The sequence below is a fragment of the Carcharodon carcharias genome, chromosome 26 (genome assembly GCF_017639515.1).
Source record: "Carcharodon carcharias isolate sCarCar2 chromosome 26, sCarCar2.pri, whole genome shotgun sequence".
Classification (NCBI taxonomy): Eukaryota; Metazoa; Chordata; class Chondrichthyes; order Lamniformes; family Lamnidae; genus Carcharodon; species Carcharodon carcharias.
The window spans coordinates 37,346,907-37,362,007 of NC_054492.1; the positions used below are offsets into that span (position 1 = coordinate 37,346,907).

The window sequence follows — 15,101 nt, forward strand, 5'->3', positions numbered from 1 at the left end:
TGCAGAAGAAGTGGCCCCTTTAAGATGTGTGCAAGGGTGTTTGTGCAGCAATCTTAACACAGTAAAGCGAAATTAGAAGGAATGTTGCTACCCACCATCTTGCTATATCCCCTAATGTCCAGAAACACGTCCCAATCCGATCACTTTTTAACATAACTTTTATTTCCTTTTTAATTGAAAAACATGAGCAAGTTTATAGGTGCCACAAAAATGAGCATAACTAAGTGGCCTTTGCTTCAAATGAACGCTGATTTAGAGTTGAAAATTTAGAGCTTATGTAATTTTTTTTGGAATATGCAATTGTATTAGTTTCAATGCCTTATTGTATCATATAGGATGCTGATGGAGAGCATGCCCGGAGGGCAATGCAGCGTGCTGGTGGTGGTTCGTACCCTGGTGGACCTGGGCCAGACATGGGTTCACCAATTGTTAATTTGCCACCAAATCTGGTCAACAACCCAAATATCCCCCCTGAGGTCCTCTCTGCTCTGCAGGCTGGAAGACTTTTACCAACTGTATTTGTTGCTAATGTAAGTATATAATTTTTCTTATTTCCCTTAAAAAAAATTGAAAGACAGTTGTGCTGTTTTGAACTTTGGTTTAACTGCTTCTCTTTTGTGTTTAGCTTGACTTCAAAGTGGGTTGGAAAAAGCTGAAAGAAGTATTTTCCATGGCTGGGACAGTAAAACGTGCAGATATCAAAGAAGACAAGGATGGCAAGAGTCGTGGAATAGGAACTGTGATATTTGAACAGCCTCTTGAAGCTGTTCAAGCTATCTGTATCTTTTTCCCCTTACACTGATGGTTTAAGATAACATGCTTTGCAAATATTTCTGAAGTTAATGTTCATAGACTTTGAATCTGCACTTTAATGGAGAAGCCTTAATTGTTTTTAGCTGTTAACATGGAATTCAAACAGATAACCAAGATAAACATAGGCCTAGAATTTTCTGAAGTGGGGCGTCAGTGTGCACTGTTGGATGATAATTCGGCTCAATAATTTTGCTCTCAAAGTTTCTGCAAGTGTATGCTTCATTAGTTGTCCAAATGCAAAGCCATTGCTATCCCTCATTGAGATATTTGAAAGGTTGATTTTTATGCTTTGGTTGCTCTTGTCACCTCTCTCTGGTCAGTAACTGAAAATTACTTCAGTTAATTAATTCATCATCTGAAAAGGAACCTCAATTTTTATTCTTAAGAGGAAAATGCACACAGTTGAGAAATTTCTATGTTTAGATGACTTAGTAAGTTGTTATGATGTTGCAGTTTGTCATTTGAACCTTGTCAGATGTATATTCCTTTGCACAGTTTTACAAAATGTCTCATATACAAGTGAGCAAGACCAGTAGAATGCTCATCAGTCATGTCACTTTCACTCATGACATAAAATGCTGAAAACTACGAGCTTGCATAATAATGAATACTCGCAAAAGGGAAACTAACCTGAGGGCAGGAGTAAAATGATCTGTTCTGTTCCATTTTTTCCTAAATTCTGTCATTAGCAAGGCCTTTTTTATTGCCCATCCCTTGTTTGTTTTAGATCATAGGTGCTTCTGTGTCTAATTGGGCAGAAGTCTGGATAGGTCTGCATGATTGAAGGTACTAAATATAATTGATGTGGGAGGATCAGTTTTGACAGGTAAAGTAACATGTTACAGATCCTGGTCTGATGTATCAGCTATATATTATAAATTAGGTAATAAACTGTGTATAAATAATGCACATTCATTGGAGTTTGTAGTAGACATACCCCTTTGCCATCTGTTATGCTTCTCAGAAATAGCTGAGATCCTTTTACAGAGTTAGGCACTGTCAGTTTGTCGCTGTTTTAATTTCCTTAAGTTGTTTACAGCTATGTTCAATGGACAGCTTTTGTTTGACCGACCAATGCATGTGAAAATGGTAAGGCTTTGATTATATTATTACAACTATGATGTGGAAGAGCTTGGAAATAGATCAGTTCTCCAGTTACAAACCAAATTATTTCCTTTTTTAATACAGGATGATAGGTCTGTTCCACATGATGACTTTCGTTCCATGGATAACAAGACACCACAGTTACCTCGTAAGTCTAATACAAGATACTGTAATACAGACTATATAGGACATCAGTTCAGACATGTGCCACAATATTACCATAGTTGGCATGAATAAACATGCTGATTTGCAAAGTGCCTATAATGTACTGTTTTCATGTCTGCTGTTTTGGTTTCAGGTGGACTTGGAGGTATTGGAATGGGACTTGGACCTGGTGGCCAGCCGATAGCTGCAAATCAAATGAATATGAACAGTGCAATGGGAAATATGGGATCTGGAGGTATGAGATTTTAATGAGAAAGGAAAGGGGCATATAATACTGTGTAACATATTTAAATAGTTAAATATACTCATATAATTATTACTACTTAATCTCTTAGGAATTGGAATGGATGGGCCAGCCTTTGGGGGAATGAACAGAATGGGTGGAGGTGAGTTTTCTGCCTAAGAACCCAAGTTTTTAAAAGTGTAAGTTTATTTATTGCTTATTGTAAGTTTTTTTTTCTTTCCCAACCTAAAGGAATGAGTGGTCCCAGTGGTTTCAGCAGTGGAATGGACGTAATGAACAACATGGGAGGATATGGTGGTGGAAACATGGGAGGCATGGGAAATATGGGTCGAATGCCAGGTAATTTTTTTTTCTGTCCGCTTGCCTTGAGACTTAATTATTTTTGGTAAGTTTGGTGACCTTTTTATTTCTTGTCACAGGTATGGGTACCATGGATGACTTCAGAGGAAATATGCCTGCCGGAATGGGAAACATGGGAGGAATGGGCGGAAATATGGGAGGAATGGGCAGCAACATGAGTGCCATTGGAGGGATGGGCAACAGCGTAGGTGGAATGGGAAGCAATATAGGAGGTAAAGGTTTTCTCTTAATATTTGCTGTATTTAAATATGTATTTGTACTTCAGTTTACTGTTGGTGTACTGATTTTTAAAATTCATTTACGGGATGTGGGCGTCGCTGGCTAAGCCAGCATTTATTGCCCATCCCTAATTGCCATTGAGAAGGTGGTGGTGAGCTGCCTTCTTGAACCATTGCAGTCTATGTGGTGTAGGTACACCCACATTGCTGTTAGGGAGGGAGTTGATCCAGTGACAGTGAAGAAACAGCAATATAGTTCCAAGTCAGGATGGTGAGTGGCTTGGAGGGGAACTTGCAGGTGGTGGTATTCCCATCTATACGCTGCCCTTGTCCTTTTAGATGGTAGTGGCTGTGGGTTTGGATGGTGCTGCCTAAGGAGCCTTGGTGAGTTTCTGCAGTGCATCTTGTAGATGGTACACACTGCTGCCATTGTTTATTGTTGGTGGAGGGAGTGAATGTTTGTAGAAGCAGTGCCAATCAAGTGGGCTGCTTTGTCCTGGATGGTATCAAGCTCTTGAGTGTTTTTGGAGCTACACACATCCAGGCAAGTGGAGACTATTCCATCACACACCTGACTTGTGCCTTGTAGATGGTGGACAGGATGGGGAGTCAGAAAGTGAATTACTCGCCACAGGATTCCCAGCCTATGACCTGTTCTTGTAGCCACAGTATTTATATGGCTAGTCTAAACCCCATGATGCCGATATTGGTGGATTCAGTGATGGTAATGCCATTGAATGTCAGGGGCTGATGGTTAGATTCCCTCTTGCTGGAGATGGTCATTGCCTGGCACTTGTCTGGTACGAATGTTACTTGCCATTTGTCAGCCCAAGCCTGGATATTGTCCAGCTCTTGCTGCGTTTGCACATGGGCTGCTTCAGTATTTGAGGAGTTGCAAATGGTGCTGAACATTGTGCATCATCAGCGAACATCCCCGCTTCTGACTTTATGGTGGAAGGAAGGTCATTGATGAAGCAGCTGAAGATGGTTGGGCCTTGGACACTACCCTGAGGAACTCCTGCAGTGATGTCCTGGAACTGAGATGATTGACCTCCAACAACATTGTTCTAGGTATGACTCAACCAGCAGAAAGTTTCCTCCCTGCTTTCCACTGACTCCAGTCTTGCTCGGGCTCCTTGATGCTATACTCGGTCAAATGCGGCCGTGTTGTCAAGGGTGGTCACTCTCCCCTTACTTCAGGAGTTCGGCCCTTTTGTCCATGTTTGAACCAAGGCTGTAATGAGGTCAGGAGCTGAGTGACCCTGGCAGAACTCAATCTGATAGTAAGTGAGCAGGTTATTGCTAAACAAGTGCCACTTGATTAATACTGTTGATGACCCATCCATCACTTTACCAATGATCGAAAGTAGACTGATGAGGTGGTAATTGGCCGGGTTGGATTTGTCCTGTTATTTGTGGACAGGTCATACTTGGGCAATTTTCCACAGTTCTGGGCAGATTCCAGTGTTGTAGCTGTACTTGAACAGCCCTCCAAATGTTTTAGTGAGTTTATGCACTGAGTATCTGAAACAAAACTGAACTTGGGATCTTCTCAGTTTAATGTTTTGTGTAGGGTTAACTGAAGGGAGTATGCCAAGTGGCTTTGGTAGCCTTAAGTTCTTTTTGAGAGAGAGAAATGGGTCGGAGTACCTGGTCCTGATCACTATCCAGCAACTCCTTTCTGGATGCGCCCATGTGAATGTTGGAGGAACACTGAATCAGACTGGGTTATGTTGTATATGATTAACTTCTGAAACTAATGAATCAATGACCTATTGTCATTCCATATGATTCCATGGGACTAATCATGAAGAGCGAGGTTAACCTCAGTGCCTCAGCAACTTAAATTGGATATATAACTCTCACCACACCTCCGGTTTTTTCTTTAGTATGGAAGCCATTCTATAAACAGAACTTAAATGTTTAAACAAGTGGGAAAAACCTCTAGAAACTTTGTTTTTATGCTGCAAACTCAGCTTTCAAAAGTATTCCTTGAGCTGTCTTGCATTTCAAAACAATAATTTGATATATTTGTTCCAGATATGTACCGTGCAGGAATGGGGTCAACTGGAATGGGAGGCAGTTTCGATCGTGAATTTGGAAGAAGTGACATGGGAATGAATCGTGGCTTTGGGGACTCGTTTGGAGGAATGGGTAAGAAACCAAAGACATACTTTTTTTTGTGTGATATATGTAGTTGCATGCTGTGTATGTCACTTGCCAAAATTAAGACTAAGGGAAAGATGCACCATTTAAAATGTTCTTTTTGTGATTCATTTGAAGAACCCAAAGTTTACGAAATACCCCCTTCTTTTCTATATTACAATTTATTGCATTGTTTTGATTGCATTATTCTTGTTTGAGGGCTCAGTATGATTCTTTGAAGAATCCAAGACTGAGAACTTAACACACTAGATCAATTTTGTATATACGGAATTATTTTATCAAACTCCCAGTTATGAAATGGGAGTGAGAAGAATGATGGGCAAGTGAAAATTTGGTATTGATGACCAAATATGTAGACCACTTCTTGGAAATCTTGTCCTATCCATCACTTTTTGTTTAAAATTACTAACCGTTTCAACATGCCTGCCTTGCCTATGATACCTGCACCTTTGTATATGATGCTTGAGTTGAGTGGATTTTCTAGAATAATGAAAGATTGTGAAGATGCTGTAAGCTCAAATCTTTTAAAGGTGTTTTTGCTCTAACTGCAACTTTATTTTGTCCAATGAACTGAATTTCGTTCCAAAAAAAACAATTTTAAAGGCGAGCTTTGAAAATCAAAGTTGCCAGGAATTTGCGTTTCTGTTTAATTTATATGGGAAACTGGGTGGTGCCAGTGGATTAAGTACTGAGACCTGGGCTTTAAAACCTGTCTACACTATGGGCAGCAGACACAATATTGATGTCAATGTGAAATAAGTTTGGCAGTTGTGATGACCTTTGACCTGCAAGCCATACAGTAAGGAATATTTGTAATTTATTTTAAGTTCTGTGGAATCTAATTTTTTAATGTTTGAAAAGGCCCTTTTAAGAGTTTGCATCAATGGTAATTTTCTTAGATAATAAGAAATCCTGATCCATTTGACCTGGAAGTGGTACTAAAGGAGGGAAGTTTAAAAAGAAGCCATGTGGCTGGAAGACAAAAAGGGGGGCTACAAGCAGAGGAGCTAGAGGGTGAAGGCAATCAGTGCACAGATGCAAAGAGAAAGCACACATGGATAGAAAGACAAACATAGAATTCTTGTGCAGGGAAGAAGCAAATTGTTGTCAGGAAGAGGTCAGATTTTCTGTTTGACAGAAAATGAGATTGGAGCCCTTGGAGGTACTGAATGAATTGGATAAAAAAGCCCAAAACCTGGCAACCTGAGTGAACAGTTTAAAGATGCTGAAGAGCTGGGTGTTTTTTTTTCCCCCAGTAGTGGCCAAACCACGAATTGGGGCGGTATTGGTTGGATGGTTGAAAAGGAACTCGTGACCCAAGGGGGAGAGGGTTCCTAGAAGTGTGCCTTACTGATAGTCAAATCCATGAAACTTGAAGGTGAAAGCTAGTATAAGGGTGCTCGGCAGCGTGAAGGTCAGTGTGGGACTGGGTAAATAGTACTGCCCAGATAGTGATGTAGAGAGTGACATGATGGTACAGTGTGTAGTCAAGTCTGGAAGAAGCCAGCATGGAGATTGCACCAATGCTAAGGTGGTACCTTGGAGATGTGTATAGTTATGAGTTGTTAATAAACTGTTTATGTTCAACTATACAAGCCTCCAGACCTCTTAGTGAGACACCAAACAACCCTTAGAACACTGGCCTGCTTGAATAAAGAACAGCATTTATGGAACTGTTAGCTATGTGGTGTCACATATGTGCGGGGAGCGATTTGAATGTGGTTGTGTAAGATCTATCTTTATCGTAACGATTATTTTGAGGAAAAAAGTGGAATTTACCTTTTTACTTTAAGTATAATTTGCCTGTTAATTCATGTGTAATTTGCATTGGTTCTGATTTTAAAGTAAAGGCTACAAAAAATGGAATTCTTTTGCTAATTTTATTTTTTCTGAAACTGGCTTTGTTACTCTTAAACTTTGGCTGGTGTGAGAAGAGTCACACTGAGTTCTTTTTCGCAGCAGAGATGAGGGGCATTGTTGGTGCAGAGCAGAGGGAGTACTTGATAACCACCCTGGATGCCCAAAATGGTTTGTTCCATTTCCTGGCAGTAATCTGTCACACTGAGTACAGAAATTATCTCCAGCCGTTTGAAAAATTATAGATATTGATGGTCAGAATATGTTTGGTTTCAATACCTCCTGTCAGTAAAATGAATTGGTTAAAAATTTTCCTTAAAAATTCCTTTAATGTATTGCCTATCTGAAAAAAAATCATAGATATCACTTCTGTGGAGCTGAAAAGCGAAATTAATTTTCCAAATGGCCTTTTCTTTTCCTTTGCTAACTTGAGTACTTATAGAACACTTGCTGTCCATGCCATCTGCCATAGAAATATAGTGAGAGGGAGATGCCGCATGTAATTTGGCACAAATATTTTGTTGGAGGGTGAATGTACAGCCTTTGCTCAAAGATGAATGGCTGTAGTACCTCATGTAAAGTCCTCTTCCTTTTGACCTTATTTGGCAATTGTAATTCAAGTTTGAGAATTGAGAAATATTCCTGGGCATTCAGATAATTTGCTCTCTTTTTTGTGGCTATGAATTGGTCTGATTGTTTTTGTGTGATGTGAAAATTCTACTTCTGTTAATGAGTTGTATATAAATGCTTTCCATTGGTTTTACTCCTTTAGGAGGTGCGATGGGTGGAGGTCTTGGAGGAAGCATGGGAGGTGGAATGGGTACCACTGGCATGGGCCCTATGGCATCTGGATTGGGTAGGTTTTAATTCTTAATGGTGCAGTTGTTTAACATTTTGAATGGCCTTCCAATCTGCAGTTAGCACAAAAGTATTTGGAGGACAGCATCAAACTTTTTTTTTAAACTGTTTGCTTGGGAGTGGACCACTTTTTGATTGTTTACTGGCCAATGCATCTATTCAAAAACACAGTAATATGTTTGAATTTGTTTGGGATGGAGGGGAAAGACTGAAGTATTGAGGTACCTTTGTGATTAAATTACGGATAGCTTGTTGGTCTATTACCATAAACAATACTATTACTATTCAAAATAATCTGCATTGAATTTGTTGGGTGTGGGCAGAAACCTGGATGACAATGTAACCCATTCTAGCACTCTCTCTAAGATAAAAGCAAAAAACTGCAGATGCTGGAAATCCCAAACTAAAACAAAAATACCTGGAAAAACTCAGCAGATCCGACAGCATCTGCGGAGAGGAGCACAGTTAACGTTTCCGAGTCCGTATGACTCTTCAACAGAACTCTTCCTTGAGTTCAAAGTGGGTGACTTCACATTGAACTCCATTTGCCATAGTTTTGTCCACAGACTTAATTTGTTCCTTTGCAACTTCCTGCTCCCATCTGCACTGCTTAGTGTTATCTGAAAATTTAGATATGCAACTCTCTGCCTTCGTCCAAGTCATTATTAAAAATGGTGAAAAGTTGAGGCCCCAGAACAAATCCTTGGGGATACCAGTTTTCCATTAATCCTGGAATATTTTTTATGCATAACCTAACTGGTAATGTTTCAGGACCAATCATATTTCAATTTCATACATTCCCCCTAATTCCCAGAAACAAGACCAGTGCAGATATTTGGTCGTGCTTTCTTTGTTGAGGCCAAGGGACCAAAGATGCCCCTGAAAGGAAAAGATGATTTCTGGCAAATGTAGTGTTGTGTAGCCTCGTTAAGATACTTTGTTGAAAATTAAAAGACTGTTATTCTGTGTTTGAATTGGTGACACAATAATTTAAAAAAAATTGAGTTGCTTTTCATTTTCGCTAAAGTGATTTTTTGAAAAACTTGTATTTACATAACGTCTTTCACAATCACAGAACACCCCAGGTGCTTTACAGCCATTGGAAGTACTTTAGTGCGGCCACTGTTGTAATGTAGGAAACTTGGCAGCTAATTTGTGCACAGCAAAGTACAACAAACAGTGATGAGATAACAACCAGATTTTTTATTGTGGTGATGGTTGAGGGATAAATATTGACAGGACACAGATGAACTCTGCTCTTCTTGAGTAGTGCCAGAGGATCCTTTATGCCTACCTGAGAGGACAGCTGGTGTCTCTGCTTAACATCTTAAAGCATTTCTGGCAGTACTCCCTTGCTACGTGCACTGACGTACTATGTACTGTAGACTCTGGAAGGCTTGAACCTACAAACTTCTGACTGAGAAGCAAGAGTGCTATCAGTGAGCCAAGGCAGAGTGTACGATAATTTGGTATACCTCTAATTTAAACTATTGAACTTTGCTATTGAAAAGCCTTTTTCAATCTGTTTTGCACCACAGGTGGTGGAATGCCTGCTATGAATAGTATGGCAGGAGGCATGGCAATGGGTATGGATCGCATGGGTTCCAGTCTTGATCGAATGGGAACTGGAATGGGAGTAGGACTTGACAGGAGCATGGATATGGATCGTGGATATGGAAGCTTGAACACTGGATCGATGGGAAGTGGATTAAGAGATCGTGGAAGTGGCTTTCGAGGCTGTCAGATTTTTGCAAGAAATGTAAGCAGCAACTTTTTGTTTCTAAAGGTTTTTCTTTTGTATGAAAAGAGACACACATGCACATATAACAGTTGTAAATAATTTGTTTTCAGCTTCCATACGATCTAACATGGCAGAAACTAAAGGAAAAGTTCAGTCAGTGTGGTGAGTGTTTATCTAGTCCTGTTGTTTTGCTCCAATGTTCTCACTAGCGATACGGGAAGATTGATTTTCTTGGTGTGTCTTTTAGGTCATGTAATGTTTGCTGAAATAAAAATGGAAAATGGCAAGTCCAAGGGTTGCGGAACCGTGCGTTTTGATTCCCCAGAAGCAGCGGAGAAAGCCTGCAGAATGATGAATGGCACGAAGATTAGCGGGAGGGAGATAGATGTGCGCATGGATCGTAACGCATGAATGAAAACCATGTGATGTACAGAAAAATACAGCATGTCTGATTAGCTTTATTGTTCTGCTTTTTGTTTTGTACCGAAATGATTTCCAACATCTTAGTGGAAGCTCATCTGTTCTGTGAGCTATAATGTAATTTTAAAGATTGCCAACCTTTGTAATTGAATATTGAGACTGTTGTATGTTTACGTAATTTCTGTTATCAATGTCTGATTTTTTTTTTATATATATATATAATATAGACAACACATCGCTGGTCACTTCTGGTTGAATGGATAAACTGTTTTTAATAAAATGTTGTCTGACTTAAATTGTTACCAACATCTTACTAGAATTTATTTGCAGTTTCATTATGACATTACATAATTCTAATTCATGCAGCCAATCAACATTTAATTGTACAACTTAAAGCCACTTTCTCTCTCTCTCTCTCTCCCCCCATTGAATCAAAGTGCCCAAGCCTTTGCTGGGAAAACACTTGTTAATAAACTGAATTTACTGTGTGCTGTCGCGCTCAACTCCAGTGCAGTATTCCTACTATTCAGTTGTTGCCCAGCCCTCATTGGAATAACTTCTCTCAACCTTGGTATCAGTGTGACACTCTACAAGCTCTGGTATGGGCTACTTTGAATTAGTTGTTTGTGTTAAACCCTTATATGTAGATGTTAACCTTGTTACTTAGGTTTTCACCCAAAGCTGGTGAACTCGATGCATATCTCAGAACAAAAGTAGCCTAGACTGAAATAAATGCTTTCTGAAGATCGTAATTCTTCTTTGTACTTTTCACAGAAAATTCCTTATTTTAATCTATTTGATCATGTAGCATTTAGTTATCTACATGTCCGATCAGTTCAGGTAAAGACTAAGTCATTTTATGAAACTAGTGTTTGAATGTCCTGGAAAAGTGTGTTTTAAGCAGGGGCTAATAACTTCTAATACACTTTATTAAAAGCTTACCTACTTGATATACAGGAAAAAGTTGGTAGATTTGTTTGTTTTTAATAAGAGCTAATCAGCAAAACTGCCACTTGACAATAATTTTTACTTGAAATTAGTTTGCTTCTAGGGAGGATTGAGTTTTGAATTACCTGACCTTGTCTGAAAAGTCCACCTTTTGAGGGTAAAATACTGAATAAATTCCTATTGTTGCATAGACAATTTAACCAAAAGAACACTTGCAATTATTAAGCTCATGCACTTCGCTCTATTTGACTACATAAATCATTCAGCTTCAAGTAATTTATTGTGCTAATGTCATGGTGTTTGATTCTGTCTTCCCTACTCCCTGATATTTTCCCCTTCTCCAGAGGTAGTAAAGAAATTAGTGCACAAATGCATCACTGAAATGGAAACATAGAATAAGCTGCTTTGTGGTGTGATGGGTTCTTGTATCTGAAGAATGAGCGCCTCCAAGCTCGTAGGCTTTTTATTTTAAAACAATTTGGTCATTTTGCTCAGTTTCAAGGTGACAAGGATAGCAAGGCTGTGAAATGCATGGATTAAATAATGTGGAAGTAAGTCACAACTTCTCTATTCAGAGCTTAGAAACTAGGAGCAGGAGTAGGCCATTCGGCCCTTCAAGCCTGCCCCGCCATTCAATATGATCATGGCTGGCAGGTAGTATTGATGAGGCGGGGAGGCTGCAGAAGGATTTGGACAGGTTAGGAGAATGGGCAAAGAAGTGGCAGGTGGAATACAATGTGGGGAAGTGTGAGGTCATGCACTTTGGTGGGAAGAATAGAGGCATGGACTATTTTCTAAATGGAGAGAATTCAGACATCTGGAGTGCAAAGGGACTTGGGAGTCCTAATCCAGGATTCTCTTAAAGTTAACTAGCAGGTTGAGTCAGTAGTTAGGAAGGCAAATGCAATGTTGGCATTTATTTCTAGAGGACTAGAACATAAAAGCAGGGATGTGCTGCTGAGGCTTTATAAGGCTCTGGTCAGACCACATTTAGAATATTGTGAGCAATTTTGGGCCCCATATCTCAGGAAGGATGTTCTGGCCCTGGAGAGAGTCCAGAGGAGGTTCACGAGAACGATCCCAGGAATGAAAGGCTTAACATATGGGGAATGTTTGAGGACTCTGGGTCTCTACTCGATGGAGTTTAGAAGGATGAGGAGGGATCTGATTGAAAGTTACAGAATATTGAAGGCCTGGAAAGAGCGGATATGAGGCAGATGTTTCCATTAGTAGGAGAGACTAGGACCCGAGGGCACAACCTCAGAGTAAAGGGAAGACCTTTTAGAACAGAGATGAGGAGAAACTTCTTTAGCCAGCGAGTGATGAATCTATGGAATTCATTGCCACAGAAGGCTGTGGAGGCCAGGTCATTGAGTGTATTTAAGACCGAGATAGATAGGTTCTTGATTGGTAAGGGGATCAAAGATTACGGGGAGAAGGCGGGAGAATGGGGTTGAGAAACTTATCAGCCATGGCCTAATTCCTGCTCCTATGTCTTACGGCTGATCCTTTATCTCAATGCCATATTCCCGCTTTCTTGCCATACTCCTTGATGCTCCTCATATCCAAACATTTATCAATTTCTTTCTTGAATATACTCAGTGACCCGGCCTCCACAACCTTCTGTGGTAGAGAATTCCACAATGAAGACCACCCTCAATGAAGAAATATTTCCTTGCCTCAGTCTAAACGGCCTGCCCCGCATGCTGATACTGTGGCCCCTGGTTCTAGACTCCCCAACCAGGGGAAACATCCTCTCTGCATCTAGTCTGTCTAGCCTTGTTAGAATTTTATACATTTCAATCAGATACAGATCTCTCCCCGTGCCCCCCCCCCCGCCCCTTCTAAACTCTAGTGAATACAGGCCCAGTCATAAGAACTAGGAGCAGGAGTAGGCAATTCAGCCCTGCCATTCAATATGATCATGGCTGATCTCATTTTGGCCTCAACTCTAATTTCCCACCCTCTCCCCATAACCTTTCAACCAGTTACTAATTAAAAATCTGTCCCCATCTCCTCAAATTTATTGTGTCCCAGCATCCACTGCACTCTGAGGTAGTGAATTCCACAGATTCATGACCCTTTTCAGAACAATAATTCCTCATCTCATTTAAATCTACCACCCCTTAGCCTAAAACCATGGCCTTTCGTTCTAGAATGCCCTGCAAGGAAGGCAAACATCCACTCTGCGTCTACTCTGTCCCCTTTTGCGTCTTATATACCTCAATTAGATCTCCTCTCATCCTTCTAAACTCTACTGAGTATAGGCCTAAACTGCTCAATATCTCATCAGACAAGCCCTGCATCTCTGGAATAAATCTAGTGAACCTCCTCAAATGCCTCCAATGCAATTACATCCTTCGTCAAGTAAGGGGACCAAAACTGTGAACAGTACTCCAGATGCGGTCTCACCAATGCCTTGTACAGTTGTAACAACACTTACCTATTTTTATACTCTATTCCTTTAGCAAGAAATGCCAAAATTCCATTTGCCTTCCTTATTACCTGCATGCTAGCTTTCAGCAATTTCATGCAGGAGGACAACCAGATCCCTCTGCACTGAAGTTTCTCTCCATTTAAATAATGTCGCATTTTTTATTCTTCTGACCAAAATGGATAACATCACATTTATCCACGTTAAACTCCATCTGCCAAATTTTGGCCCATACACCTAACCTGTCCATATCCATTTGTAAATTTCTTATTTCTTCATTGCAACTTACTTTCCCAACTATTTTGGTGTCATCTGCAAATTTAGCTATAGTACCGTCGATCCCTGAATCCAAGTCATTAATATAGATTGTAAATAGTTGGGGCTCAAGGACCAAACCCTGAGGCACCCTAGTTACAGCCTGCCATCCAGAAAAAGACCCATTTATCCTGACACTCTGCTTTCTGTTGGTTAGCCAATCCTCTATACAAGCTAATATATTACCCCTAACTCCGTGTGATCTTATCTTGTGTGTTAATCTGTTGTGTGGCACCTTATCAAAGGCCTTCTGGAAGTCCAGATATACTACATCTACAGGATCCCCATTATCCACTTTGCTTGTCATATCTTCAAAGAACTCTAGCAAATTAGGCAAACACGATTTACTCTTCATAAGACCATGCTGACTCTGGATTGCATTTTGATTTTCCAAATGCCCCGTTACTGCTTCCTTAATAATGGATTCCAACAATTTCCCAATAACAGACAAACTAACTGGTCTATAGTTTCTTACTTTCTGCCTTCCCCCCCCCCCTCTTTTGAATAACGGCATTATGTTAGCATTTTTCCAATCCACTGGAACGTTTCTAGAATCCAGGGAATTTTGGAATATTATAGCCAATGCATTCACTATCTCCGCTGCCACTTTAAGACCCCGGGATGTAGGCCATTAGTCCTGAGGACTTGTCACCCTTTAATCCTAATAGTTTGCTCAGTACTTTTTCTCTAGTGATGGTGATTGTTCTAAGCTCCTCCTCTATACCCTCTGCACTACCTGTTACTATTGGGGTGGTAGCAGTGTCCTCCACCATGAAAACTAGTTGAACCAATCTCTCCTTATACAACCATTTATTCCCACTCCTTGTTTCTGGTCTGTCAACCAATTCTCAATCCATGCCAGTATATTACCCCAAATTCCATGTGCTTTAATTTTGCCCACTAACCTCTCACGTGAGACCTTATCAAAAGCCTTCTTGAAATCCAAATACATCACATCCACTGGTTCTCCCTTATCTATTCTACTAGTTACATCCTCAAAAAACTCCAGTAGATTAGATAAGCATGACTTCCCTTTCATAAACTTATGTTGACTTTGTCTAGTCCCGTTAATGCTTTCCAAGTGCTCTGTTATCACGTCTTTTATAATAGACTCTAGCATTTTCCCCCATTACTGATGTTAGGCTAACTGGTCTGTAATTTTGTTTTTATCTCTCCTTTTTTAAATAGTGGGGTTACATTTGCTACTCTCCAATCTGTAGGAACTGCTCCAGAGTCTATAGAATTTTGGAAGATGACCACCAAAGCATCCAATATTTCTAGGGCCACTTCCTTTAGTACTCTGGGATGTAGGCCTAGGGGATTTTTCAGCCTTTAACCCCATTCATTTCTCTAGCACCATTTTTTTTTACTATTATGGATTTTCTTCAATTCCTTCCTCTCACTAGACCCTTGGATCCCTAACATTTCTGGGAAATTATTTGTCCTCTTTTGGGAAGA

General features: G+C 40.1%; 1 protein-coding gene across 3 annotated transcripts in view; it reads left to right on the top strand.

Moving 5' to 3' along the window:
* Positions 1-10,248, top strand: part of myef2 (myelin expression factor 2) — a 35,447-nt gene extending 25,199 nt beyond the window's left edge. For all 3 annotated transcript variants that reach the window (XM_041174962.1, XM_041174963.1, XM_041174964.1), the window contains 13 exons: positions 336-530; positions 626-779; positions 1,853-1,902; positions 2,002-2,065; positions 2,216-2,317; positions 2,418-2,468; positions 2,558-2,665; positions 2,746-2,898; positions 4,945-5,058; positions 7,700-7,783; positions 9,324-9,544; positions 9,637-9,688; positions 9,774-10,248. In XM_041174962.1, coding sequence (XP_041030896.1) covers positions 336-530; positions 626-779; positions 1,853-1,902; positions 2,002-2,065; positions 2,216-2,317; positions 2,418-2,468; positions 2,558-2,665; positions 2,746-2,898; positions 4,945-5,058; positions 7,700-7,783; positions 9,324-9,544; positions 9,637-9,688; positions 9,774-9,937 — 1,512 coding nt within the window. In that variant the 3' untranslated portion in view covers positions 9,938-10,248. The remainder of the gene's footprint in view (positions 1-335; positions 531-625; positions 780-1,852; positions 1,903-2,001; positions 2,066-2,215; positions 2,318-2,417; positions 2,469-2,557; positions 2,666-2,745; positions 2,899-4,944; positions 5,059-7,699; positions 7,784-9,323; positions 9,545-9,636; positions 9,689-9,773) is intronic.
* Positions 10,249-15,101: the final 4,853 nt, after the last annotated feature.